The following is a 27,278-nucleotide window of genomic DNA, read 5'->3' on the forward strand; positions in this document are numbered from 1 at the left end:
CTTTCTTAAATACTGTATTCTCTCTGGGAGATTAAAGAAGATGTCATTTTAACTAAATGAGAAAGATTATCCCATATGTTACGTTATGTTAGGACCTCTATACTGTCTCTGGATGAAACATGTTAGTAAGATGTTTGGGAAGATGAAGATTAGACTTAATTATTACAACAGATATTCCGCGTACATGCTGCATATTCTTTAATAAATGTGTGTTTAATCTGAATGACACAAAACAAACCTGCATCACTTGAGAATGTGTCAGTTTCTGAGGCTGCAGGCAGACGATGATGATGAAGCCGCCGTGTGTAGCGCGCTGTGTGAACTCTACTTAAGGCACAAAGCACACAAAGCAGCACAGAAAGACGTAGGAGGAGGCGTCAGTAGAGAGGCCCTCAGATCAGTTTTGCCCCCGGGCCCCTGAAGCGAGTATAACTGATGCATATCATTGTATTTGCATAGATTACATATAGTTTCAGGTGTGTTTGTGTGCATATATTTCTAATTTACCTGTACAAGCACAATCTAACCATAAATCTAATCAGGCTGTGGGTAGTAACATCACAGTGTGACTGAATGCAGCCTTTACTCAGGATGTAAACTGAAGAAATACACAACATTCAGTCTAATGTGAGAGACATAGAGGGGTAATATTTAGAAAATATGTTGATTCTTAGCTCTGAAGTGACAAAAAGTAGATGTTCAACTGTGTCGTCTGCCTGAACTGACTCATGTCAGATCATTTTATATTTTCAACAGTGGTAACAAACCTTTAAAACTTATTGCTTTAATATATTTAAAGAACATACAGTAAGTGTGTCATGTTGTGTTTTGAGGGTTGCTGCATTTCTTCATTTGAGGGTGTTTGTTGCCCTCCAGTGTTCAACTATAGATATTACAAGATGATTAATGAAAGCCTGAAGTACATCTGCTACGTCTGTCTGAACACCTAGATTCAATCATTTCACTTATTTATGAAGGAAAAAAATGGCAATAATCTGTAAACAAGACAGCACTGATCATCCTGGCATGTGTCAAACAAATGTGTTTCCCTCTTTGATAATGTCAGTGTGACCTGCAGTTTGGAGATCAAATGAACACTAAACATTGAGTTCATTCTTGTCCTTGGGGGGGAAAAAAAGCAGTTCACAAAACAAACTCAACTCAAGGTCCACTTACTCGTTTGTTCTGTAACTTTCGACCCTATCGCACGGTCCTTATCAGCAGGTTGAGCTCACTCGGCTAAAATGCAGATGTGGCAGCTGCAGGACTTCTCATCCATGGTGACTGATGCTGATGAGCACCATTTGATAGCGTCAAAAAGCTCCAGAGCAAGTGAGTTAACTGGCCCCTGAGTACCTTGAGTTACAACCACTGCATGAAAAGTGTACAAACAAGTAAACTTCATATTTTTGGGACGCGTTTGAGATAATTCAGGAAAGACACTTTCAGCTACATAAGTGGAGCTTTTCCTGTTTTCACCTCCGCTGTATAATTCTGCATTCAGACCATCCAGACATCTTTTAAGATGTATAAAATAGTCTAGTTTGAATAATTATATGTCTAATATGGTTTCTTTACAAAAAAGTAACTAGTTAAAAATGTATTGCACAGTGAAGCTCAAACATCCAACTGTAGGAACAAGAAGAAAAACACATTTTTGAGTGGAGACGTCTTTAAACATAAAGTAAAATATAAAAACCAGCATCTTAAGTCACCTCAAACAAACAATCTACCATGAGGGGAGTTTATGGAAATCACACTGAGATGTCTGAGGTCATTTTTAGGGGACTAAAACATGCAGTCCTTTGCGACAAGTTTGTCAAGTAGAGCACAAGACTTTATGAATGAACCTCAGAAAACGCTGACTATATGGTAGTTTACCTCCTTGTAGGATTGTAACAAACATAGAAACTGTACACAATGAATTCCTTGCAAGATTAGGACTCTGCTTCAGATATGAACCCTTTGAATAATAAATGTATCTAGGAGGACATCTGGGAAATCTGCTTCATCAGCAGAGCGGCACCATGTGGAAACATGGAACAGAAGATGTTTTTCTACCACAACAAATCTTCAAACTGCTTCCAGCTTTTTTTTTTTGGGCGTGGTTTACCAAAACCAAGCGTGAACCGTGTTATCAGTCTCCTCATCCCCCAGAGGCTCAGCGGTGGAATACTTGAACTGCTCGGACAAGTTGTCTGGCTCCGACGTTCTCCCTCCAGTGTAAAACAAACACAAGCGTATTCATAAACACAGTCGTGGGGTTTTTGCTCGTGCAGCCTCCGACAAGTTTTCACAGAAGATCATCAGAAAGTTTGTGTCAGCCAGAAAAACTGAAAATATGCCAACAAAACACAACAGTGGCCTGGAAAAGATCCATTTTTGGCATTTTCATCGTTCAACTGGGAAATAAAACATTTTTTAATCAAAGCCCTGAGAATCTAGAAGAGGTGATATTGCAATGATTTAGTCTACAAAGCAAAGTTGGACTAAGTTCAACAGATTTAAAAACACCTGCACATAATGCTGCAGGCAGTTATGTAAGAAGCTTTTATTGTTGGTTTATCTTTTTGCTAATTAATAATAAAAATAGATTTGGATGAAATATTTTGTTTTCTTCTATTCTAATTTAATATTAGAGTATTTATTATTTGTTACAACTGCCTCATTATGTTACATAGATTTATGTTAAGGACTCTGTGAATCACTTAGTTAAAGAGTTTATTGGTTTAATGGCCAGTTGGGGCAAGTGGGAGCGGAAGTTTAAGATTTGTTCCTGCATTAAGTTGAAGAACATGACCTGTCGCTGTGAGAACATTTAAATGGCCCAACGTCTCTTGGTTGAAATTAATAAAAATATTTCTGAAAGTAAGGCTCTGTGTCCCGGATCGTCCATGACTCACGTCCAGGTTTTAGACCTTTATTGCATATCCTACCCTCCCCCCACTCTCTGTCTGTCCCCTCATTTCCTGTCATCTCACTACTTTCAACTATCTAATAAAAAAAAAGCATAAAATTCCCCCCAAATAATAATAATAGAAAACAGATCGTAAAAAGATTCTGTGGCTGGAGATGTGATGGGAGATAACAGTGTGCTGCTAATGCCCTGTGGACAAAATCCAATAATTCTGGTGAAGATTCAGTGTGTTATTGAGGAAGTCACAAGATTGAATTTTGTAATCTGTCCAAAACTTCATATTTTAGGAGACTTTAGAGTTTTTCACAATTATTGAAGGACTGGAAATAAACAGCAGATGAAACTTTAAGACACCCGGAGCGTCTCCTCTTCTGGATGAAAGTCTCTTGTTTCTGTGTTCACATATTCCTTATTTATATTTATCAATGTCCCTGTTATATTTCAAAATAGGGAACAATTACTACAAATTTCTTAAACACCAGAAAGCATTATTATCAAGTATGTTGAATCAATAACAAACGGAGCCCGGGAGCAGCCACGGAGGGAAAAAAACCAAAACAATTTGTGCTCTTGATTTAATAATTTGTTTGCACAGATTACTTAATAATTGCTCTCCATTGATCTATTCAGCCTGTTCTCCTCTTGTAAAGGGCTTCTAATGCATTCAGTCATCTGTCGGCACAGTAAGTTTGTTGTGTCTTATGGAGGTTCACAGAGAGGGAAGATCTAAACGTTCCTCCTCGTCAGAAAACAACCAAATGAGTAACATGGAAAACCACAAAATTCTACAACGTGCTGCTTAACACAGCAAGTTACTGTCATTACTGTAACTATAACTGAGATTACAGAAGAAATGTCTTCTTTCTTCAAACGTCCAGCTGAATGAATGTGTTTGGGTGTCTCTAGAAGACGGGAACAGGCAGAATAGTTACATTGAGAGCACTAATTAAGTAATCAGTGCACACAAATTATTAATTCAAGAGCAAGAATTAGTTTTTTTTTTCCTTTCAGGATCTGCAAATAACTGACTGTAGAAGAAACAAAAACAAAAAACCAGTCAGATATTTTACCTGATGGAGGTCTGAGGACTAAAACAGTGTTTTAAAAAAGTGAGTGTAAGTGATCAACAGTGTGTGTGGTTTTTATGTCTTAAAATATAAATTGTAAGTTGTGAAAAAAGTATTTGATTAGCTTTTAAAAACTGTGTCAGTTGAAGTTGGCAGAAAATGCTTGGTTAGATTTTTACGCTTGTCTATGTATCTATATCAGATATATCCTGAATTAAACCATAATTTTATCAGCTTTATACAATATTTTGTTTGGATGATGTTCTTTATCAGTTTGTGTTGACAAAACATTAAAAAAAATTATACATTTGAAAGGTTAAGCTTATTTTTCTGAGTGATCAATAAAAGTTTTTTTGTAGAAAACCTGCTTATAAACAGCAAATGTGTCAAAAAAGTGCTAAAATATAGTAATCATATTTATCTACACTGTGTGGAAGACATCCAACCCTACATTCAGACATAAATAATTCTGAACAGACAAAAACAAAAAAAGTCTCAACGTTGATTTAGTAAAATTTAATTTATCTACAATTATTCCTCCATACAGGCATACAGACCGATAAATTCTTTATTCATTTCAATGTGGCTCATAAATTGATAAGTTACACAATATCATACAGAAGCTGGATGCCAGTACTGGACAAAAAGTTGCAAAAATATCCTTTTTGTCTTTACATGTTTTCTGTCTTGTTTTTGCAGCATATTGTAGAGCAGTTAGGTGTCGTCAGAATGAAATGGAACAACTGTGAGTGTTGAAATACTGTAACACGCTGAACTCGAACTGACTCGGGGAGGGTGTTGATGAATTCAGAGCGCAGGGTGTGATGGCACAGTTGACACGTTGCCGGGGGGTGATTTTAGCGTGAGAGGACTCGGGCGCGTCGAGAGCAGTGGAGCAGGACAGAGAAAGCAAACCTGACGGGCTCACCAGCATGTTTACCATAACATGACAATAATATCAAATCTGTTTATAGGTGCATATTTTGCTACATTTTAAATCCTCTGCTCTAAATTTTCCAGATGACTTGAGTGTTAAAATTAACCTACAGTAGCGTTTTTTTTTTTTTCTTAATTATAAACTATATGACAATACATTACAATAAACACAAGACTGGTAAAATCCATCCCAAACTGAAGGTAAAAGTCGCGGAGATGAACGCACTGATGAGTTTAAATCTTTTCACTGAAAGCTGAATCACTGGAAAGAAATCTTGGACAACAAAAAACTCCAACAAACAAACAAACATGTACATGTGATGTGAACGTGAGGTGAAGAAGGAGAAAAAAAAAAAATGAAGATAGCGTGGCAGCTGAGAAAGAGAAACCGCTTCAAATATTAGTCCTATCTTTTCAGTTTCTCATCTGTGTTTCTGCAAAGTCTTTTCTTGCCTGCTGTCAGACACATTTCCATCTCTTTCCTGTTTCGTTCCTTCAGTGTTTTTCTTAGTCCTCGTCTTCTTCTTCGTCCTCCTCGTCCTCGTCCTCGTCCGTTTGGTCCCTGGCGTCGAGGTCGTCTTCATCTTCCACCTGTAAGGAAAGTGTCACAGTCTAACTAAAGCAAAAACACACAGAACACAGCTGAGTGGTCTGCACACAAATCCAGGTTTTGTAGCTATTCTGCACGAAGCTCACTACTCACGACAGGTTTACAGCTCAGATAAACTGGAAACAGACCTGAAGATTATTAAAACTAAAGAACAACTATTTACACCACCACACAAGTGTTTTTGTATTTACAGTCAGAGAGGAACACAAAATGAATGACTGCAGGTGTGTAGTTTCCTTTTTTCCACTTTTGCAGTTTTAGTTCCATTTTCAGTGTCCTTCTACTGTCCAGATGAGAAACACTTTGGGTTGATAAAACTGTTGATTAATTACGACTGCGCACTCACAGCAATCGGCTTTATGAGCAGCAGTGAGTGGTGCAAGATGTTCCTTTTTTTGCCTCTCAGGCTACATACAGCATACGTTGCCTGAGAGCAAGACTGCAGGAACTATTCAGGGCTGAAAACAGTACTTCTACCTTTTTTTGAATGTTTTCAGATAAAAAACATTTTATTTCTATTTTTATTCATTATTAATTTAAAGAGTAATTTTGCCACGTAACCCCGGAAATCACGACATGAGGTGAATTCTCGTGCGTGACTGTATCCGAGCAGAAACGACGTCCTGCAAAAACAGCTGACCTTGCTAATTTATGATGCGATCTACACAGAAAAAGGTAAAGAAACTGAGGAAAATTTGGATGACAGACGGAGATGAGTGAACTTCAAAGTGAAGTTAACTTCAGTTCTTATCAGTAACAGGATGTTGCACTTTTTCAATCTTCAGTCTTTCAGACTTGAAAAGGTCAAAAGGGAAACAATTAAAATGATTAAACACCTTGCAATCCCTGTTAATTTTGGCACATGGTTTTGATTTTTGGCTTTTTAAATTTGAAGTTTAAATCACAATTTAGACATTTGATTGATAGTTTAAGTCCAATTTTTAGTTACATTTCTGTTTTGTTTTGTTTTTTATGTTTTTTGAGTTGGATTAGCTTCTCTACTCCTGTATTTTACTGTCATTTAATCAGCCTGCTGTAACATTCCCGTCACTTATGTCAAGACCTTCTCAGCAGGGTTGATCAAGTCAAGAAGTAAACCCTTTCAGCAATCCTAACATAATGGCTGGAGTTAAAACTGGAATTTGTCCTGATAGATTTAAAACACAGTATTGATGGTTTGTCTACCGTCTCTCCCAGGTCCTTGAGTCTCTGTTTGAGGCTGTGGATCTTCTGGTCCTGGTCTGCCAGCAGCATAAGCAGGTCGTCCTGCTCCTTCTTGGACTCCTGCACCTCTGTTTGCAGCTTTGCTTTCTCTGTCTGCAGGATGGCAACCGTGCTGGTGGCTGAAGCCAGCTGCTGCTCCAGCTCCGACCGGCCCTTCGACAGACTGCTCGCCTCCTCCTGAGAGAGAGAGGAGAACGGAGAAGAAAGAGGAGGAGGAGGAGGAGACAGTAGCAGGTGCTGATTAGAAAGAGCCACAAGTACAAAAGATGCAGGACAATATTGAGACAGATCTTCTACACACCTTGAGTCTTTCTGTCTCAGACGTCTGTGCTGCGAGTCTGCTCTCTAGGTCTGCCATCTTGGCGGCGTCTAATGAGCCGTCACTGCTGTCAACTGCATCCGAAGGCTGAGAGAAACCATAGAGAAGTTCATTAATCGAGAATCTGTTTAGCGTGATATTATTATTCGGCATTGGTGTCATGTTTGTATGTTTTTTGTTACCCCTGCTTCAGCTCTTCTGAGCAGGTCTTGTCTCTCTGTCTTCAGCTGGCTGATCTCTGCTGACTGGGACTGGACCTGAGTCCTCAGAGCCTCCAACTCCTGGAACAAACAACAAATTCAACACAAACACTTACATCAATTCATCAACTGAAAATAAGAAATATGTTTTTCAGTTACAGTGTTAAGAATAATGTTGGCAATATTCTGTATTTCTCTTTTTGTCAGAGACTCCAAAACAAACCAAGAATCAATTGATTCTACTATCAAGTATCATCTGTATATCCAGTATCTGATATATCTTACTACTCTGTCATAGAGCATCATTGTGTCCCAAAAACTATTAAAGACACACCTAGGACTAAAACAAACTATTATTTTCATTATCGATTAAACCAACGATTATTTTCTTGATTAATTGATTAGTCGTTTGATCTATAAAAATCACGTTAATCACTGTCTGTCCAGCCCAAGATGCAACCTAAAATGTTTTGTCCCAACCAGTTGACTGTATATAAATATGGACAACGCGTCTCCATTTCCTGCCGCTATGCAAAAGTAGAAAAATGTCTCCTTTCTGGGAGCAGCTATCTTGCTTGTGTGACATAATTTGGAGGCAGAGTCTGCACAGTAGAGTCAGGCGGCAGGATGATGGCCTGCGAGAGCGACTGTCAAAGCTGTCAATTATGATGTCACACCCAATTTTTACATTGTAAAATAACTAATTAAAAACAAACTTATCAGAAAAATGACAGAAGACTTGGACAAACATCAGCGTGATAAGAACGACCTAAAATGACTGAAACCATGTTTGGGAAAAATTTATTTGACATGTACTTTGATATTTTAGTTTGGCTCATGTCCAATCTACTGTAGACAGCCAACAGGGGGCGATCAAGATGTTTTGGATTCACTTTTGGAGAGCTGTCATGACATCCATATTTATGTAGTCAATGTTTGTGACCCATTTCTAAAGGTTTACATCTTCAGAAGGAACCAATAAGGTAACCTGACACACCAGATGGTTTGTTTCACAGAACCATCTGAGAAGTCGTCCTTGGAAACTGTTTGGAAAAGGGCAGTATTCAAAAAATATTTGGCAGGTGATTGAATGAACCACCTGTCTATCACTGTCCATCACTGTCTATCACGGGTTATTGCTTCTCGCTGTCGTCACACCTAAACCATGCCGTAGCTGCCAGTAGTTCTAGTAAGCTGATTGGGCTGAGCCACTGGTGGTTCGACAGGAGGCCTGATGTGTGATCTTGCAAATCCAGCTGCCTCGCAAGGTAACCAATAAGGTTTGGGGCTGGGAGCCAAAAGGGTCAGAGAAGTATTGAAAGACGCATTGTTGAGTTTTGGTCTTTTCATGGGATTTTGTTGACAATCAGAAAAACATAGAAGAATGCCAACCTTAACCTTTAACACATACATGCATTAGAGAAAAAAAGACGGGTCAGTTTTATGCTCTTTAGAAAGAAAGTGTACATCGATGAATCCCACCTTGAGTAGTTCTGTGTTGTCTGATCCTGACCCTGCTGTTCCTTCTGCTGTCTGTGCCGCCTCCGACCTCTACAGTTAAACACAATCAAAAAGACAGCATTTGTGACAAGATGAAATTAAAACTTCAGAAACAGTAAGACTGTCTTCAGAACCAACACATGCTCTCAATTAGAGCTGCAACTAACAATTAATTTCGCAATGAAGTGATGAATCATTTTATCTATAAACTGTCAGAAAGGTTGTGAAACATGCCGCCAGCTTCCAAAAGCTCAGCGTGACGTCTTCAAGTGTCCAAAACCCAAAGATATTCAGTTTACAGACATAAAACAGAGAAAAGACTTAACTGAAAAGTTGGAAGCAGTGAACGTTTGGAAAATGTGACTTAAACGATTGATTGATTATTAAAATAGCTGCCGTTTCATTTTCTGTCACTTGACTAATTTATTAACTCTTACAGCTCTGCTTTCAGTACATGTGTCGTTAACAAAATACAGCTGGAAGTTTATTTGTTGTTGCTGTTCTTGTTAGGAATTTGGTTGGTTTGTTGCCACAGGCAACCACTTCTGTAGTACTGTAACTGTGATGTTGTTTCACAGCTCTGAAGGTGTCGTTGGAAGGTGTTATGTCATCTATTATTCAAAGTCTACCTGTGGTGTATAAGTGTTCTCTGTGTCTGATCGGCCTGAAGAAAATTACACATAATTCCTGTAATAACAACAACAACAATAATAATAATAACAGAAAAGAGAGACGACTTGGGAGGCAGTTTGCACACATTAGTTTATACTCTGGTGGTTGAACAATGACCCCTGCTGCTGTTTGAGTTTAAATAAACAGACACACATACAGGTACGACAAGAACTTCTGGGCCCCCTGAAAACAGCTTTAAGCAATAAATATCATAACCACGGTCTGTTCCATAATCTGCTTTGGGCACCAAAAACATCATTTCTTTAGGCTTTTTGTTCTGTATGACACTCACATGGATGTCTACAGTACTAACCAGGGTGTTGATGATTGCGTCTTTGTCACCGAGTTGTGTCTGAAGGAGCGAGTGTTGCTTGCGGAGCTCCTCCACCTCTTCTCGAAGCTGTGTGAGCTCTTCTGTCTGCAGCCCGTTGACCTGGGAGCCGTCTCCCTGGCTGTTGGACTGACTCTGGTTGTCCTTACCTGGATTCATGAGCACATGCAGGATTAAAAATGACAGATTCAACAGGAAATGAGATATAAATGTTGATGTTACTCCTCTATTGAGGATCATAAGGTATGTACTGACATACACAATACAAAACAAGTTACTGTTTTTCTTACTATAGAGTTTTAATGCAATTTGTAAATGTTGCTTTGGACAAAAGCGTCTTACAAATGATTGTAATATAATTTAAGGTACGTTAAAGGAACTATTTTGAGGACTGTAAGGTACTGTGCTGCAAATAATCATATTAAGACAGTTTAGATAATTTGTTTCAGTTAGTCTCTTCACAGCATTTAGAGTTTTAGCCATCATGCCATGTAGTTATGATAACATTTGACCTGTTATCTAAATTAGATATGTCATTGTGAGAGCTCTGCTGCTCACAGAGAGAAACGAGGAAACTACACGAGCAATCCGACAGGTTTCCAGTTCAACCACATTGTCTTGACTACTCAAATGTTATATTATAAACATGCCTTACATTTTCCTCCTTCATAGTTCAAGTCTGAGCAACTTTATTTACTGTGATGTTGCATAAATACAAAGTTAGCACACACAGATGATTACTGATGACACTGATGATCTTTTGCGTTCAGCTTTATTTTCACTTCTAAAAAAATGGTTTACCTAATAAAGTTAAAATGTAGCCTTGTTTAAAGGAATTATTGAACATTTTGGATAATACACATACTATGTCTTCTAGATGAGATAGATGAGAAGATTGATATCATTCTCATGTCTGTACATCAAGTACAGAGTCAGAGTCGGGTTATGGTTAGCCTAGCTTAGCATAAGACTGGAAACAAACAGCTAGCTTTGCTCTCTCCAAGCTTAAAAAATAAGCCTGCCAACACCTTTAAACTTTATTTGTTTAATCTTTACACAAACTATTATGTAAAAGTGACAATTTGTTGTTTTAGGGGACGTTACAGTACATGCTGGAAATATTTTATGGTAAACAACAGTTTATCTGTCAGCCCAGGCTAGTACTCTTAAGCAGTGTCTGTGGCTACAGTGCCGGTTGCCAGATATGAGTTACATGAAGTCACCGCATCCGACTGATGTTTGACAAGAAATATTTACAACACGCAGACCCCTAAAACACCTAAAAATTGTCTTTTTCATAATAATGTTTGTGAAAGAGAACCTTTAAACTGTCCTTGCTGTGTTATAAAACTGTATCTAACGATGTCGCTGCATGTTACCGTCACCCCATATCTCAGTAATAAAGCAGTAAAATGTTATCTAACTAAAACTATGAACAGACCCTGTTAAGTAATGTATTGTTAATGAACACTGGTTCCACCGTGTGTAATGATTTCTGTTCCTCCTTGACGAAACCAAACACATGTTATCAGTTGACCGATGATGAGATGGACTTACCTAATTTCAGCTTGAGGATGTTGTATTGGTCTTTGTGCTGCTGGATCTGAGACAGCTGCTGGGTGATTGTAGTCTGCATCTGTTCCTTCTGAGATGACATTGAATCTACCTGCTCTTTCAGCTCCTGGATCTGAGCATCCTGAGCATCAAACAATCAAAACAAAACCATCAAACAGGAGAGTACATTGAAAAAGAGCCACGCATCACTTGATGGTATCTGTATTCGGTCTGTTTACCTGCTCTCTGATCAGCTCTTTGTATTGAGTTACAATGTTGTCATGTTGCTCCAACGTCTTCTTCACCTCCTCCTCCTTCTTCTCCTCTTCACTGGACTTGTGAACTGCTTTGGTTATCACACCTGTTTAGGAGTAGAGGTTGAAATCATTCATTAAACCCCCGAGAAACTGTAACTATCATGATAAATTTAAACATCCCTGACTGGATGTCAAGGAAAAAGTCGCTGACTGACCCTCCAGTTCTTTCACCAGCTTGGTGAACTCGTGGTCAAACAGCATCTGCTCTGGCGACGGGAAGACAGGTTGTGGCTTCTGGGCCGCCCGGGAGTACAGCTCATGCTTTGTGATGAAACCGAGCTTCTCTACAAAGTTTTCTTTTCCAATCCGCTTCTCAATCAGCTGCTTTAACTTCTCTCTAAAGGAGGACAGAGAGGACAGGGAGGACTTTAAACAGGGCACCGTTTGTGTTCATATGATTTAAGCAATCTGATCTTTCCACACTTCTGGACATAACCTGATTTCTGAAATGGCAGGTAAAAAAAAAAGAAACCTTGTTTGCTTTATCAGGTTAATGGATTCAAAGAGCTCTGGTTACTTTTCAATGTATATGCTTGTACAGATAAACAAAGTACGTGTGCATTACTACACAGAATGTATCACTACAGCAGCAGAGTATCTGTGTGTTGTGTCAGAAATAATTCAATCCAAACTCACTGTCACAAAACTGTATTGATCTGTTATAAACTGGCAAATCAAAGACTGAATAAGCAGAAGCAGAGCAGTTAACTCTTTGCTTAACTCAAATGTGCAACACAAGGAGAAGAAGTGCATAAGTAGCAGAACTGCAACGATTAATTGATTGACAGAAAACTAATTGGCAACTATTTTAAAAAGCGAATAATCGTTTCAGTCATTTTTCAATGACAGTGAATTTTAATATTTTGAGGTTTTTCAAGCAAAAAAGCAAAACATTTGATCATTCCAGGCTCTAAACTGTAAGAACTGCAGGAAAAATAGGAGTGGCAATAATTCTTGCATGATGTTTTTGTTATTTAGTTATTATTATCACTTACTTGGTGTAGTTCTCCAGTGAGTTGTCATTGTAATAAATGCAGATGCCGAGAAGCAGCGCACACAGACCCTGAACCAGCCTTTCATCCTCTCCCAGGTTCTCTGAGATCTGTGCCGTCAGCTGCAGGAGTCACTGAGTCAAGGATTTATTAAACACAGATGGGCTTCAGAATCATAAACCACTTTTAGCCAGAAACTGGAATATGATGTTCCTGTTCTCTGTAATGAGAAAATCATCCACAGGCATCCAAATACAGAACATCTCAGTATGAATAACTATCAGGCATGTGAGGACATCAGTGTAGAAATGGATGGATAGGACTGACCTGAATAATGACACTTCAACATCATTGCTGTTGTGTGCTGTCTGTTAGTTCAAATTGTTGACACAGGTTACGAATCACACAGATCTTAATCTGAATGACAAGATTCACCTGAATTCCTGAAAAGTTACATTTTGATAAAACAGGGTCCTTTGTTAATGTCAGTTTTAGATTTAGATGCATGTTGAAGATATAGCAACTTGAAAAATCATAACTATATAGCTAGTTATAGTCAATTAAGTTTATGTCACTTTATGTCATCTAGTGACTTTATAAGTAGGCTTTAGCTACTTTCCAGTATAAAATGGTTGGCAACACTGGTTACAACACAGACATTTGCAGTAATGAAAATGGCCGATGGCTTGTGAAGTGCTTCAAGGATACGAAGGGAACGTTTTCCTGATTGTGTAGAAAGTGTGTGACAGCTATCGGACAGTTGTTGATCCACGTGCACAGCAGCATGAGGAGGCCGACCCTGGTCTGCACTTTGCTGCCCTGTTGAACACAACAGAAAACACAAGAGATGTCTACAAATACTTCTTGAATGACAGTAAAAACTGCTTACAATGGCCTCATGTAAGCTAAACAGATAATATTTTAGAGCCTGATATTTTAAATAAATGAAAAAGTTGAGTTTAGAAGAACCAGATGTTACATATGTGAGGTTATGTAAGTCACGGCATGTGATCATAATTAGATTTATAATCCTGGTCATGGAAAATTTGATGACGTCTAGTTTGTGACATTTCATAATCAAAAATGTTCTGCATTTGCAGAACGTGACACAAAAGAACAAATCCAACAAAATTATTGCCATAGAAAGTGAAAAAGGGAGGCTGATAAAATAGCAAAGAGAAATATATGACTATGACTTGGTGTTATTTTATTCTCACATTTTAAGGGGTAAAATCTTGAATTTGACTTCCAGATTAACAAAAGTAACAAACTGATTAAGTAAAACCTTCACTTCAATCACATTAATCATTAGTAGTTAATTAGTTTATCACAAACAAAAAAACTGGGACACAGTTCAAATGAAAACATTCAGATATTCAAACAAGGTTAGGTTGACCAGAGCATGCAGTCCTGTAATAAGAAACCAAAGTTCTTAAAGCATCAAAAATAGTTACGTTCAGCCTTCAGGTAAACCACAAGTTCACAATTTTCAATTTTTTGTAGTTTGCTCATTCTGCAAGTAACTGATGACTTTTGATCAAAGAAACTGAAACTGTAATTGAAAATCGTTTCCGGCTATCAGCACATGCAAAGCAAAACCCACTAAATGTGCTTTTTAGAAATGACAGAAATAACTGTAATAAATAAAAATATGATCATGCATTTCCATGAAAACAAATTGAGGAACAGGTTAAGTAAAATTTAAGATCTACAACAACTTGGACTTTCTTTCCTCTTTACGAAACAGGAAAAAACTTTAACGGTCATACATTCATTGTCAACATAATTTATCTCAGTCAATTGTAGAAAAAAAAAAAGATGGTTTTCATGGAGTCGGGATGTGAGTTAATGAAAATAAATACAGATTGGGACACAGTGCAGAGGCGAGTAGAAGCTATAAACTCTACACTGTAGTTGAAGGCTGCTAATAAGCTGGTGCATTGACGTTTAATGCACAACATGCTTTACGAAGAGCAGATCTCTACTCCTGAAGTAAAATAAAGAAATGCCAAAACTGAGCAAATATGGGAGATCTGAGCGATGAAGGAGTGGGCAAAAACTTTTCAGCATATCAGCATTACAAAGACTTACAAAATCACCTTTTCAGATTTAGTCTCCAAATGTGACGTAATGCAAAAATGAAGAAGAAAACAAAAGAAAGGAAAATGACCACAAGTATTAATTGAACAAACATTGGCCTCAGCAAAGAAAATTATACTGTATTTCTGTTTATGTGTGTTTGGGTGGATGAATGTGGTTAAAACTACAGTCTAACAGTTATTAGATGAAAAGATTTATTACTGAATTGTCACTAGTTGCTGAAGCTTTTAATATGAACAGTGGTGGGTGAAGTATTTAGATTTTTACTTAAGTAAAAGTAACAATATCACAGTGTAGAAATAGTCTGTTACAAGTAAAAGTACTGAATTCAAAATTGTACTTATAATTACTTATAGATACTTATTGTTTCTAGCAAGTATAAGCATCAAAATATACTCAGAGTACCAATAGTGCTCATTATGCAGAGTTGCCAATTTCAGAATCATATACAGTGTATTACTAGATAATAACTATGGATGCATTAATGAGTAAGTATCATTTTAAAAAGGCACCTTTAGACTGTGTGACAACAATGATCATGCATTGCGTGTCACGTTGTGCGAGACTACCTAAGATAAGATCATAGTCACAATCAGTCAGAATATGTGGTGAACCGTAGCGCTGTGATGTAAATAGAAAACAGTACATGAAAGCAGAGTCACGTCATCAGCTCCCAGCATCCATCCGCACCACTCTGATGTTGTGAAAATGCAGCAAAGTCACACAAACTTCTTTTTTGTTTCACATTCATCATTTTGTGTTTTTGTGTGCCATGGACATATTAAGGGGAACGAGTGTTTTTCCCCTTACACATTATTCAAAAAACTGCACTTAGGAAATATCATGTCAGCCAGTATAGTCTGTATCATTTCATGTCATATTCTGATTGGTTTGTTTGTAGACGTTGGTTGTAGCGGCAGTCTCGTTGTGAGAATTTTATCTTCTTTCCTCAGGCTGTCTTTGGTCGCCACAGCTCCAAATGGGTCGTCGGTGGACATGAGCACCGTTTTGAACTGACAAACAAAGATTTTTACCACATTTCTCTCACGATAGTCAACTTTTGTCTCAGACTGTCCAAAATCGCACAGTGTAAAGGGGCCTTAATGTTGTAGCTGGTTAAGGTGGCTGATTGTAACTACTTTATAGGTATATTATAGCTTGGTCTATGATATAACATCAGAATTTATTAGTTTATTATATTGTGTAACAATAATTTGAATCTGCAAAGTAACTAAAGCTGTCAGATAAATGTGGTGGAGTGAAAAGTATAATATTTGTCTCTAAAAGTCAGTGAGATATTACTCCTTTCACCATGAATGAGCAGCACTTCTATTCCAAGCAAGAAGCAAAATCACAAGCTTCTTCACCTTCAGGCTCAGCTCCCTCCTCACTACAACAATCCAGTTTAACATCTGCACTCTGCTGATTCCACAGCAATCCACCTGTCAACCTCCTGCTCCATGTTCCCCTCTCTCATGAACCTGAGATAGTTGGGGCAACAACTTGCTCCAAACCTGACAGGGGCAATTCACTGTTTTCCAGCAGAGTGCAATCCCCAACAAGAAGTGAAACCCACATCTCAAGAGCCCGTTTCCATAGCCAGCGAGGCTACTGCCAGACTAACACCTGTTGGTAACCAGATCCAGGTAAGATCAACCCCCAAAATGCCACCACAAAGAATGGTTCATAGTCTGGCACCTAAACTGATTATTTGCCTTGAAAGACCCAACCAGGAGTCTTTGCCCCTGACAACACAGCTCCTAGGGACATAGGAGCATAAAAATCTCTACACCACAACAAATATGGCAGTTCTTGGAAGTTATTCCAAAGGGAAAGTGTAGAAATGGGAATATGTGTTAAGATCTTTGAGCTCTGTTTGACAGTTTCCTCTCTCCTAATTTCAACATGGACTGAGAGTAATTCTCATCATGTCACAGACAAACAAACAGGTCTGGTTTATGAAAACCCCCAAGTAGCCTTGATGAAGGCGCCTCAAAGACACTTCCTTGTATATATTGTAAAGACTGAATCATTGCTCCCACTGTTATCTTGCAGAGGATGTAGAAACCCATGTGACACATTTGTCAACTGATAGCGAGGAGTTTCACCAGCAGAGCGCATGTAAGTTCATGCATTTAAGCAGATTGCAACAACCTCCCAGAGCAGAGTCTATGATGGCTGAAAAAGGAAGAATTTGCAACTCCAGAGGACGTTTAAAGAGGGCAGTGCAAACTGGTTTCCCCAGGAAAACCATGAGGGTTTCATTATGACTGAATTTGAAGCATCTGAGCACAAAGTGGAAATTTAATATTCCTCATAAGTAAAAATCATAAAAAATCTTCTGGCACCTGCGTTATGCATTTGTACGCAGGTGCACGTAAACAAGAGAACAAGACAAGAGTGTAGATGTCTCACTTGGACAGGAAAAGGCCCAAAAGTTGCTGCAGCGCACACTTCCTGAACAGATAGATAAGGGCTTGCAGCACAGCGAATAGTCCAAGGTCACAGTTAAAAAAGCGGGTGTTAGGATGATATCAGCAGAGATTAAACCACAAAAAAAACAAACAGCTGAACCTCTCTCGGGTGATCACTTGTGTACTTCCCCACATTCCAGTAGTGGACGCAGTGTGAGCACCTGGATCACAAGCCTCCAAATCTGTGGGGAGGAGTTCACCCGTGTAGCACCCTAATGAGGAAGAACTAGCCGTAGGTTAGGAAGGGGTAGGGGTGGGGTTTGGGTGGGGGTCAAAGAGTTACAAGGAAGCAAGATCCCCCAACACGTGGGCCAACAAAACCCCTACTACAGATGCCAAGCCAAAAAACACAGGACAGGTGCCGCCCAAACACAAAAACACACACTTTACTCACCCGTCGGTTGATCTTATCACCCTGCAAAACCACAATAATGTGACACTGTTCTTTTCACTGATGTTGACACTTAACCTTTGTCCATTTGTCAAAAAAAACAGTCCCGTTCTTAAACAATCCTCACTGCCCAGACACACACACATTGTAGCCTATTAACATCTCCTCCATCTCAGCAGCACTGTTATTGGCCTACCTGGGACAGGATGTTGGTGCACTGCTGTAGCAAGGAGACTGGGGGCTTCCCCAGGCTGGTGGCGAGTTGAACCCTCAACAGTTGCTCCTTCTGGGTGAGGTTGTCTTGCAGGGCGTGAGCCAAGGCCACAGCGGCACACCAGTTGGACAGAGAGTCTGCTGAGAATAGGCCTCCGCACAGCAGCTGGCCGGCTGAGATGGAGTTGGCTGTGGGGAAAAAAATGAACAGATTGTTAATATGATTGTGAATATTGTGGCTAGAGCTGCAACTAACAATTATTTTAATTGATTAGTCAGACGATTATTTTCTCATTTTCTCTAAAAAATGTCAGAAAATAGTAAAAAAAAAAAAAAAAGTTAGATGTGACATGTTCACACGTCTTGTTTTGTCTGACCAACAGTGAAAAACACAAAGATATTTAGTTTACAATGATATAAAACAGAGAAAAGCAGAATTGAGAAGCTGATGCCAAAAGCCAAAATTATATAAAATATTAATCAATTATCTAAATAGTTGCCAATTAATTTTATGACATTCTGTCTATATGATCAAATCTATAGATATAAGCCATTTAAAAACACAGATGAGCTGTAAATTGTGTCTATGCCACTTTAAATATTATTTTACACTTCAATCACTTGTGGAAAATTGATTTTGTGGCCTTTATTTGTGTGTAACATGATTCTCATATGCTCACAAATTATGCTATTTCCTTTTTCCTGCATCACATTATGTAGATTAGCCTGCCAGTGTTTTAAATATATAGAATCAAAAGCCACTAAGAAAATCTGCAAGCAGTGATGTCGTTCACTCTTCAAGGGGAACTTCTATTAATTGTTGAGGTGGAAGTAGGAAGCTTAAAAAAGAGACTTATGTTGATTCTGAGATTCTGCATTTGACGCCTCTGGTACAAAGTCTGATAAGAAAAACAAAAACAATTGATAACGTCACTTATAAAGTTCGCAGCTTGGTGTGACTGACCATCAATGGTGGAGGGCAGCAGTGTAGCCACTATCTCTCCCTGTCCTTTCTGGTTTTTGTAGAGGAAACACTGGAAGCAGTAGAGGACTGCGCAGCGAAGCACAAATGGTTGTCTCTCATTGACCATGGACATGAGCAGGACCACAATGGCTGGTCTATGGATCGATGAAGAAGAAGAGAAGAAGAGATCAGCGATGACGTAACGGAGTTTACTTTCAGATGGATAGAAGACATCTCGGTGTGCGTTGGTTGTGTCTCACCTTGGTGGGTTTGAAGGAGCATTGACGGAAGCGAAGTAGTCCTGGTTGACCTGTGAGCCCCTGATGACCTCTGATACAGTGTTAATGGTCTGAAAACAAGCAGCCAGAACACAGTTTGTCTCAAAGTTACTGAGCCTGGGGTGAGCAACTATTCTCTGTAGTGGGTTTTTACTATAAGTGTTATCGTGATTACCTCAGTGAGGATGTCGGCAGGCACACCGGTGGCCATGAGGATGGTACACAGCTGCTGCAGCAGGCCACACTGGTACATGGACTTCTGACAGCTGGCTGTAGCTCCTGGAGAGTTCACTGGAGACACCATGACTCGCACCAGCTGGGATTAAGCCCAGAATATTGCAAGATTTTATTAACACAACATCCTAATGTTCAGTATGATGAATTGGTTATTGGAAAATTTGAGCAATAACTGAACATGACACGTTACCTGCAGCATGAGGTGGAGGTTGGTGACTTTTTGTGCCGACCAGCCGGAGTTATCATCACCGACCTCGAACCAGGGCTTCATTCTCTGGATGTAAGAGCCCTCCTTGAAGAAGTTCTGGTTGGAGCTGTTATTCTTTAGCAGGTTGAGCAACAGCAGCAAACAGTCCTCCACCACAATACCTGCACACAGGACCCAGGATGGATGTTAAATATCACAAGATGGACAATAATCTTAAATTATAGAAATGACTAAAGGCAAAACTGTATTTAAATTAAAGGCTATTCTGCACTGGAGATGTGAAACAATAAAAGCTCCAAATCTTTTTTTTTTTTTACCTCCATCACTGCTGCCTTCTTCTGTGATGATATCGAGAAGACGCTCAAATGCGTTTTCAAATGCAACAATTTTCTGAATGGCCGCATTGCTTTTAGTCAGCTGTTGAAGCAACAACAGGCCCTGTTGGAAGATGAAAAACAGGTTGTCAGTCATCACCTAACTATTTGGTTGTTGTAGTATTACATTTATATTTTACTGTCATATATCTGTATTCAACACTTTCAAAAAACTTCATGTTGTTTACTGTAAAATAGTAGCTTAAAACAGAAAAGAAAAGTACTCACATCATTGCGGATTACTTCTCGGGAGTCTGCCAACAGGTCCATCAGTCTGGAAACACCTGCAGATGGAAACAGACAAACAAAAGCTGATTAAATACTGGTTGAAGAAGATAGTTTGAGACAATTTGTTGATATAAAACTGAGTGTGAAAGTTTGATCTGACATTTCGTTGACCGTGTTGCTGCACTTGTTGCTGTGGAGGAGAAACTCACCCATGGGACTGACCAGAATGATACCCTGCAGCTGGACTCCCTGGTTCTTCAGCAGAGCAGTCAACAGCTTCACCCCAGGCCAACGTACATGGAAGTCAAACTCCTAAAAATGAACATATGAATATGACGCAGTGTTCCAGACAAATAAGAAAGACGTCTTGCTGCTGGACCAGAAACAGTACCTCCAACAGAGTGAGAAGCAGGGTCACGTGTTCAGGGTCCTGGATGAACGTGTCTGTAAACTGGGCACCCAGGTCATCTGCCTGCTTCTGGGCATTCTCATCTGTGAAGGAAGATAGAAAGATGAAATTAGAAACTTCTGCAAGAAACACCACAGCGCGAGTCATCAGTCTAGTGAGGGAACCAGTTGGTTTGTTCATAGCAATCAGCCTGAGTTAGACAGCGATAATTACTGGATCTGCAAATTCTCAAAAACCTAAACCAGAGTGGTGATTTCGACTAATGACACTTATCGTGAATATTCATAACCATCCAATAATTGTGCACATGCTCAGGGTGATATTGTGAACACGCCTTCTGGAAACATAGAGAGATATAAACAGATGAGGAGGCAGCTGGATGGGAGGGTGAACGGAGCTCAGTAGGGTTACTGTGAGGGAATCTACTGTTTATACACAGGAATAAACATTAAATAAGGGATGAGCTTTCAGTGTGACGAGCTGGTTAGGAACAGTACTGCACTCAAAAATAGGCATATTCCCAACCTACAAATCTGGGCAATCAGTGTAAAAAGAAAAAAAGAACACACACGTTTACTTTAGTCACTTTGAGGACATTACATTGACTTACATTCATTTCCTGGAGACTTGACCTAACCATAATCAGCTTTTTCCCAATTGGGGACACAGCTTTTGTCTCCAGTTAGACAAGCCAACTGGTCTTTAGTCTGAAATTTCTCTTTGAAAGTAGGTTATGTCAGAAACATGCACATGCACACACACAGATCCCAAGACTGTGTGTTGATTCCTGCTTTTCAAGGACTCGCAACTCTGTAGAATCCTCCCTTTAATTTGTTTTACTTGATAAGTAAAGTAAGAAAAAGCACAAAGTTTCTGAACTTTCTAAATGTTATTAAATAAACAACTAATTAAAGGATTATTCTACAGTGCTGCGAGTCCTTGGGAAGCAGAAACTTCCTATTTATCTGTCCAAAACTTCAGGGGTCTGTCACCCCAATTAAAAAAAATACCTCACTTACTTGTGACGGTATTTAGTAATGCAGATAGTTTTAATTGCCCATGTTTTGAGTTATTCAACTCTGAGATTTCAGCTTCCACACCATTAAAATAAAGATGATTGGAATTTCATATTATGGTGCTGAATAAATTTAAAGCTGCACTTATCAATATTTTTATATTAACAACTGATCAAATTACTGTGTGTAATGGACAGGTGTAGCTCATAGTGACGACCTCACAGAGAACTATCGCCCGACTCCTCAGTTCCCCTCAGCTCTATGGAGCATTTTAGTGTCCTTCAGCCCCTTGTTTCGGTTTCTACAGCCTGCACATTTATTGTTTTGTTTCTGATAAACCCATGTTGGACTACGTGCTAAGCACCAATCAGCCAACAGACAAAGTTAGCGACTAGCTGGTGAACACAGTGGAGCACTTAGTGGCTAAAGAGCTAAATATTTCCCTCTGGAGTTGGTGGAGATCAACAAATACGACTTCAAATGAATGCTAATGTTGCTACGTGTCTGCTGTTAATAAACGACTGTTTGCCAACACGTTCACCATATCAGCTACTGTATATAAAGGTGATAACATGTCAATGTTTTGTTTACAACTTGTTCTGCTGGTCCACAAGGACAAAGATTTTTAAAAATATAACAGCGACATCATCTTTCAAAAAACTGCATCCTTGCCACAGTGAGTTATCCACGGATCTAAACACTTTGGCAAATGAAACCAAAACTATCTTCATGCTTATATACCACTAAAAGAAAGTAAGTAAATATATTTTTTTTTGTAATTTGGGTGAACTGACATTTAAAAACACTTAAGATGTCAACAAATCCATCATCAACAAGTCCAACATCAACAATCCAACTGCATAATTTCACCACAAGTGTGCAAAAAGGTATTAAAGGTATTAAAATGTGAGGAAACAAAGGAGCAATAAGAAATGACATATTAACAGACAGGTTCGGGCATGAGGTGGTATTAGTGAAGCGTTCTTGTTACCACCCAAAACACCTTCAAGTCACTTTTCCGGTGCCCACTGATTTTAGTGAAGTTAGTTATGTAGCAGCCTAACTACCGCACAGATAGCTTGATTTCAGTACTGACCAGGTATGGACACATTCTTATGCTTCCCTGAGACAGGGATAGAGGTTACTGCGTCTGCGAGGGCAGGGGGAGGAAGAGGAAGTTTAAAGCTTCACCCAAAAGCTAGCATTTGATTCTCATGAAGACATGCCATGAAAACAATCAACCAGCCTTGTACTTTAGCAGCTTTTTACAATCTGAACACTGTAAAAAGACTATTAATGCTCTCCTTTTCAACAGCTCAACCAAGAAGAACCTATGATTTGTGCGTGCTGCTGGTGGTTAAGGGGGGGGAGGGGAGCTGCATCATGCACAGTCAAAGAGTTTTACCTTCTGATTCATCTGTGGGGTTAAAACATGGAAGAGAAGAGAGAGACGAGAATCTTTATATAAAACAGACATAATCAGTGTATAGAGGAGGGGAATGCAAATTGACTGAAGTCCAATTAACATGAATTGAACTCATTTATACATGCAAACAGAACAATGGTTCAGTCAGTCAAGACCATTTACAGTAGCCATACAATTAGGAAGAATTATCTTCAAAAGGGTTTTAAAAAATTACTGAATGAATGAATGAATGAATGCATGAATAATGTTCTTTTCTTTTCTAATAACGGACACTTCAGGGTGAATTTTGTCATTTCTAATAATTCTCAGATTGCAATACCTTGTTCTTCCTCCTCATCATTGCAGATGATGTTGTAAAGCGTGTCCAAAGCATAGCCGAGGATTTCGGAGTCAGACCTGTTGAATTTTTTTGTTTTTTTTTTTAAAAAAAAAGGAGCAGAATGTTAACAAAACACATGATTTATTGTTTACAAAACTTGAGTCAAATGAAATACTTGATAAAAAGTCTAAACATGGCTGCTACATGTTACTTTATAAGAACCTTGGGGGAAACAGAATGAGCACAAAGCTCTTTACAAGACAACATATACTAGACCTAAAAAACACAAATATAATAATTTTCACAGCAGACATTTTGCAAGAAAAGCACAGGTGTTACTAATAAGGTCCGATCAATTCAAGTGACCCAGATAGCCATGACAGCGAGCCAGCATGCACAGTAACAGGACCTGAAACTGAAGCAGCTAAATGGAACTGAAGCATTCTTCATTTTAATATTTACACCTGCATCAACATACCTGTCAGTTTGCAGTATGTTAATCAAGTGATCCATCGCCTGTGTGCCAACTTCCATGCGATATTTCTACAAAAGAGAATAATACTCATAAGATCGATGACACGCTTCGGTTAGCACTTACAAGAAAAACTGAGAAATAAAAGGTATTTTAATACACAAACAAAAATAACACTGATGTGCTTTATATTGTATTTCTTATAAAAACACAGGAAGTCTACACACCTCTCTCTGTGTTTCAGACTAGTGCTGACCCCCCTACATGTTAACAGGCCACCCTGTGCCTCCTAAACCCCTTTTTCATGCCTGACAAACTCATTATTCATGGTTGGTGGAGCAGCCAGTAACAAAACTGTCCATGAGCAGAACTGAGAGGTGACTTGTTTGAGGCCCGTGTCAGTGACTAGTTCATGTTCATCAGCTTTATTCATGACCCCGATATTGATTGATTGTACATGTATGACAGCGCGACAGAGGAGAAAACATTCACAAATGTCCGCCATCCATTTACATCAATACAGGACAACGCTGATTAAATTCCAGTGCTGTTTTCTCTTTGTTGACAGCTACTCCTGTATATTAAAAAAGGTTAATACACTTAACACGACTGCATAAAAAGTACAGAATCATCAGTAAATGTTGCTTGACATAAATCTCTACCAATCGTTCATATATTATTATTATGATTTTCTCCTCATTAATTACCTTGGAGAGGGACTTAAGTGCCCGGACAGCATCTCTGCGGTCTTCTAGGAGAGTTGAGGAGGCAACCCGGTCACACAATTTCTGGATCTGTCAACGGAGGAATCATTATTTATTTTGCTTGCATTTTCTGCCTCATATACAACATCTCTCAATACTTTTCCGACTTCTCTTCTCTGTCTGTGGCACTCCTTCTCCCTTCCCTCTTGAGACATAAATCTTTCAAATCTGGTCAGAAATCTATAGTTTCATTTTTTAAAGGCTCAGTAATTTCCTAAAACAGCAAACCCTGTAGTTTTTAGAAAACCTTACTCAAACAGGAATAAATAGTCCATTGGTTGGGGACAATTTTCAGACACAGATTAACACACATAAATGAGTATTTATCATTATGGTGTATGTGAGATTGAATCAAAATAAACTACAGTGCCCATGTTCATTGTAATAAAGGAACATGTCATCCATATCAACTGTGTGGCTCACTGATGATGTTCTTTTTAAAAGATTCAGACAACAATGGAGGTTTATGGCACTGAGGAATGTGATATATCAGGCTTTGGCTACGCAGGCAATACTAATGAAGTGGAATCAAGTCATTGGCTGTTTAGGTCTTTTAATTAAATGTGTTGACAATAAGAGAAAATATCAAACATTACCTGCCTCGTCTTTTAAATACTACTAGTGATAGTGAAGACAGGAGTGACCCCTCTGCACTGAAACTTGCTTTTTGTTTTGCTTATTATTCCTTCAGTTGGATGTTTGAGCTTCACTGTGCAGAGTTTGACCCTGGAAGACTGTTTTCACCTTCATGTGCGAGAAAGTTTCCCTGTGCTCACTTTAAATCGTGCATACGAGCATTATTTTGGGACATCACAACTAGTTTGGAGCCAACTGTGATTTAAGACAAAAGTGTGATGGTGGAAACTTGAAGCCTCCAGCAGGTAAACACTGAAATTTGGACTTTGTAGTAGTAGGAGACATTTTGTGGCCAGTAGTTTACTTTTTGAAATAACCAATATTTGCACACTAGTAGATTTGGGATTATTCAATGAGGGAAAAGGAGTAGATGTAATTTTCAGAATATTTAACAAGATAATTGAACTTTTTTTTTTTAAACAGACTAACTTATTTTTAAAGCTGAGTTTTTTTTATGTCTTAAAACAATTCTGGGGGGGGGGATCTTTAACACACTCACATACTCAGTTTCTGGATGAATGGACAAGCGGGTAAGCTGAGCTGTCAGAACAAGAATGTTTAGAGACAAAGATCTGTTTATGTGGTTATTATCCTTCTGCAATGCCAGCAAGACAACATGTCAAGGGAGCCCTGCATTCAATACTCCGCATGGTATTCATTTGCTACTGTGCATTAAGATGACGATTGTTTATAATAATTATACCCTGTGAGGATTTGCTGCTCGTCTGTTTAATATTACTGTAAACTGAATATCTCTGGGCTTTGGATGAAACAAGCAGATAGAGCAGCGAGCTCTTTTATTTTCAGTGTTTACTTTCAATGTTGGACTAGATGTTAATAGTCTCCCTCCAGTTAAAAATGTGTTTTTCTTACTGCTGCGTGACTGTGATGTTTGAACTTTACTGTGCAGAATGATGAATGTGCAGAGTTTGACACAAGAAAGCTGTTTTCAAATTAATCTGCTGAAAGTGGAAAGTCTACTGATGAGCATGATTTTGGACATCATAACTAGTTTGGACCCAATCCTGGTCCAATATTCAACTTACACAAGTGTGATGTGGAAACATGAAGCCTCCAATTCACAAACACTGAGAACTGACTTTTCAGTGAAACAGGAAACATCTTTGTCCAACAGTTAAACTCTTGAAATGAACAATATTTGCATATTTATACATTCTGGGTTTTTTAACGAGGAGGAAGGACTAGATGTCAATTTTAGGAATTTCTAACTAGTTAAGCTTTTTTGTGGGAATCCAATATCAAGACACATATTATTATTCAAAGCAGAGTATTTTTACATGTCTTAAAGCATGTCTGGCGGGGATCTTTAATCAAGAAAACGATCATACGATGAACTAATTGTTAGTTACAGCACTACATGACAGTGAATAGTATATCAAGATGAAGGCCTGATTTTTATGTTGCAGAATAATTTATCTGCCTTTGATACCATTCATCACATTGGATATTTCTTTCTTTATTGTTGAAGGTTATTTGAATAAAAAAGATATTGTCGGATGGTGTTGATTAGCCAGCTGACAGCTGACACTCCTAATAGACAATTCTGTCTGTTTTATTCATTCATTCTTCTATTGATTAGCTACACGTAGCGAAGACAGCAGGTAAGTCAATCAGTCCTAATAGACTGCGGAGTGACAGATTTGCCAAGTTAGCTAATTAGCCTGACTAGCTAGATGTTGTCATTCATTAAAGGAAGGCCCCTGTATCTTAACAAATTATTCTGGGTGATTTTTAGGAGAGATAACACATCATCTTTCAGTATAGAAACCCCACATGTGATATGATGACGTGTGTGTGGTCTCATTTTATCAGATACATATCAGAGGTGGAGAGCCGCAGCTAGCCTCAGCTAGCCTCAGCTAGCCGGACTGGTTTCCTACCGTCTCCGCTCCGGACGGCTGTGGCCCGGCTGCCTGCCCTCCCATCACTCCTCTGAAGAAGTTCATCTCTACAGACGTCCGCAGAAACCCTCAGACTCCCCTCTACGTGATTAGTGTGATAAATAATGTGAAAAGAAAGGAGAAAATAAAGAAACACAGTGATGATTTTTTCTACCAACCCCGGAACAACTCCACCAATGTGAGGGCGACACTGAGCATGCGCGCAGAC

The 27,278-nt window shown here is 38.8% G+C and overlaps 1 protein-coding gene across 4 annotated transcripts; it reads right to left on the bottom strand.

Moving 5' to 3' along the window:
* Positions 1-4,485: 4,485 nt before the first annotated feature.
* uso1 (USO1 vesicle transport factor) lies at positions 4,486-27,278 on the bottom strand. Of its 4 annotated transcripts, XM_067584886.1 has the most exons (26): positions 27,050-27,278; positions 24,456-24,542; positions 23,755-23,819; positions 23,277-23,353; positions 22,628-22,681; positions 20,498-20,598; positions 20,316-20,418; positions 20,107-20,162; positions 19,822-19,942; positions 19,487-19,665; positions 19,235-19,375; positions 19,042-19,130; positions 18,782-18,936; positions 17,801-18,006; positions 17,608-17,628; positions 13,348-13,458; positions 12,643-12,761; positions 11,803-11,984; positions 11,570-11,691; positions 11,334-11,472; positions 9,759-9,925; positions 8,756-8,824; positions 7,256-7,354; positions 7,056-7,160; positions 6,716-6,931; positions 4,486-5,511 (listed from the first exon to the last, which is right to left on the bottom strand). In XM_067584886.1, the coding sequence occupies exons 1-26, from the start codon at positions 27,113-27,115 to the stop codon at positions 5,428-5,430; spliced, it is 2,934 nt and encodes a 977-aa protein (XP_067440987.1). In that variant the 5' UTR covers positions 27,116-27,278; the 3' UTR covers positions 4,486-5,427. The 4 variants fall into 4 exon arrangements, with proteins under 4 accessions (XP_067440987.1, XP_067440989.1, XP_067440988.1 ...); XM_067584888.1 differs by lacking the exon at positions 22,628-22,681 and having other exon boundaries at positions 27,050-27,277; XM_067584887.1 differs by lacking the exon at positions 17,608-17,628 and having other exon boundaries at positions 27,050-27,277.

The sequence above is a fragment of the Thunnus thynnus genome, chromosome 3 (assembly GCF_963924715.1).
Source record: "Thunnus thynnus chromosome 3, fThuThy2.1, whole genome shotgun sequence".
Classification (NCBI taxonomy): domain Eukaryota; kingdom Metazoa; phylum Chordata; class Actinopteri; order Scombriformes; family Scombridae; genus Thunnus; species Thunnus thynnus.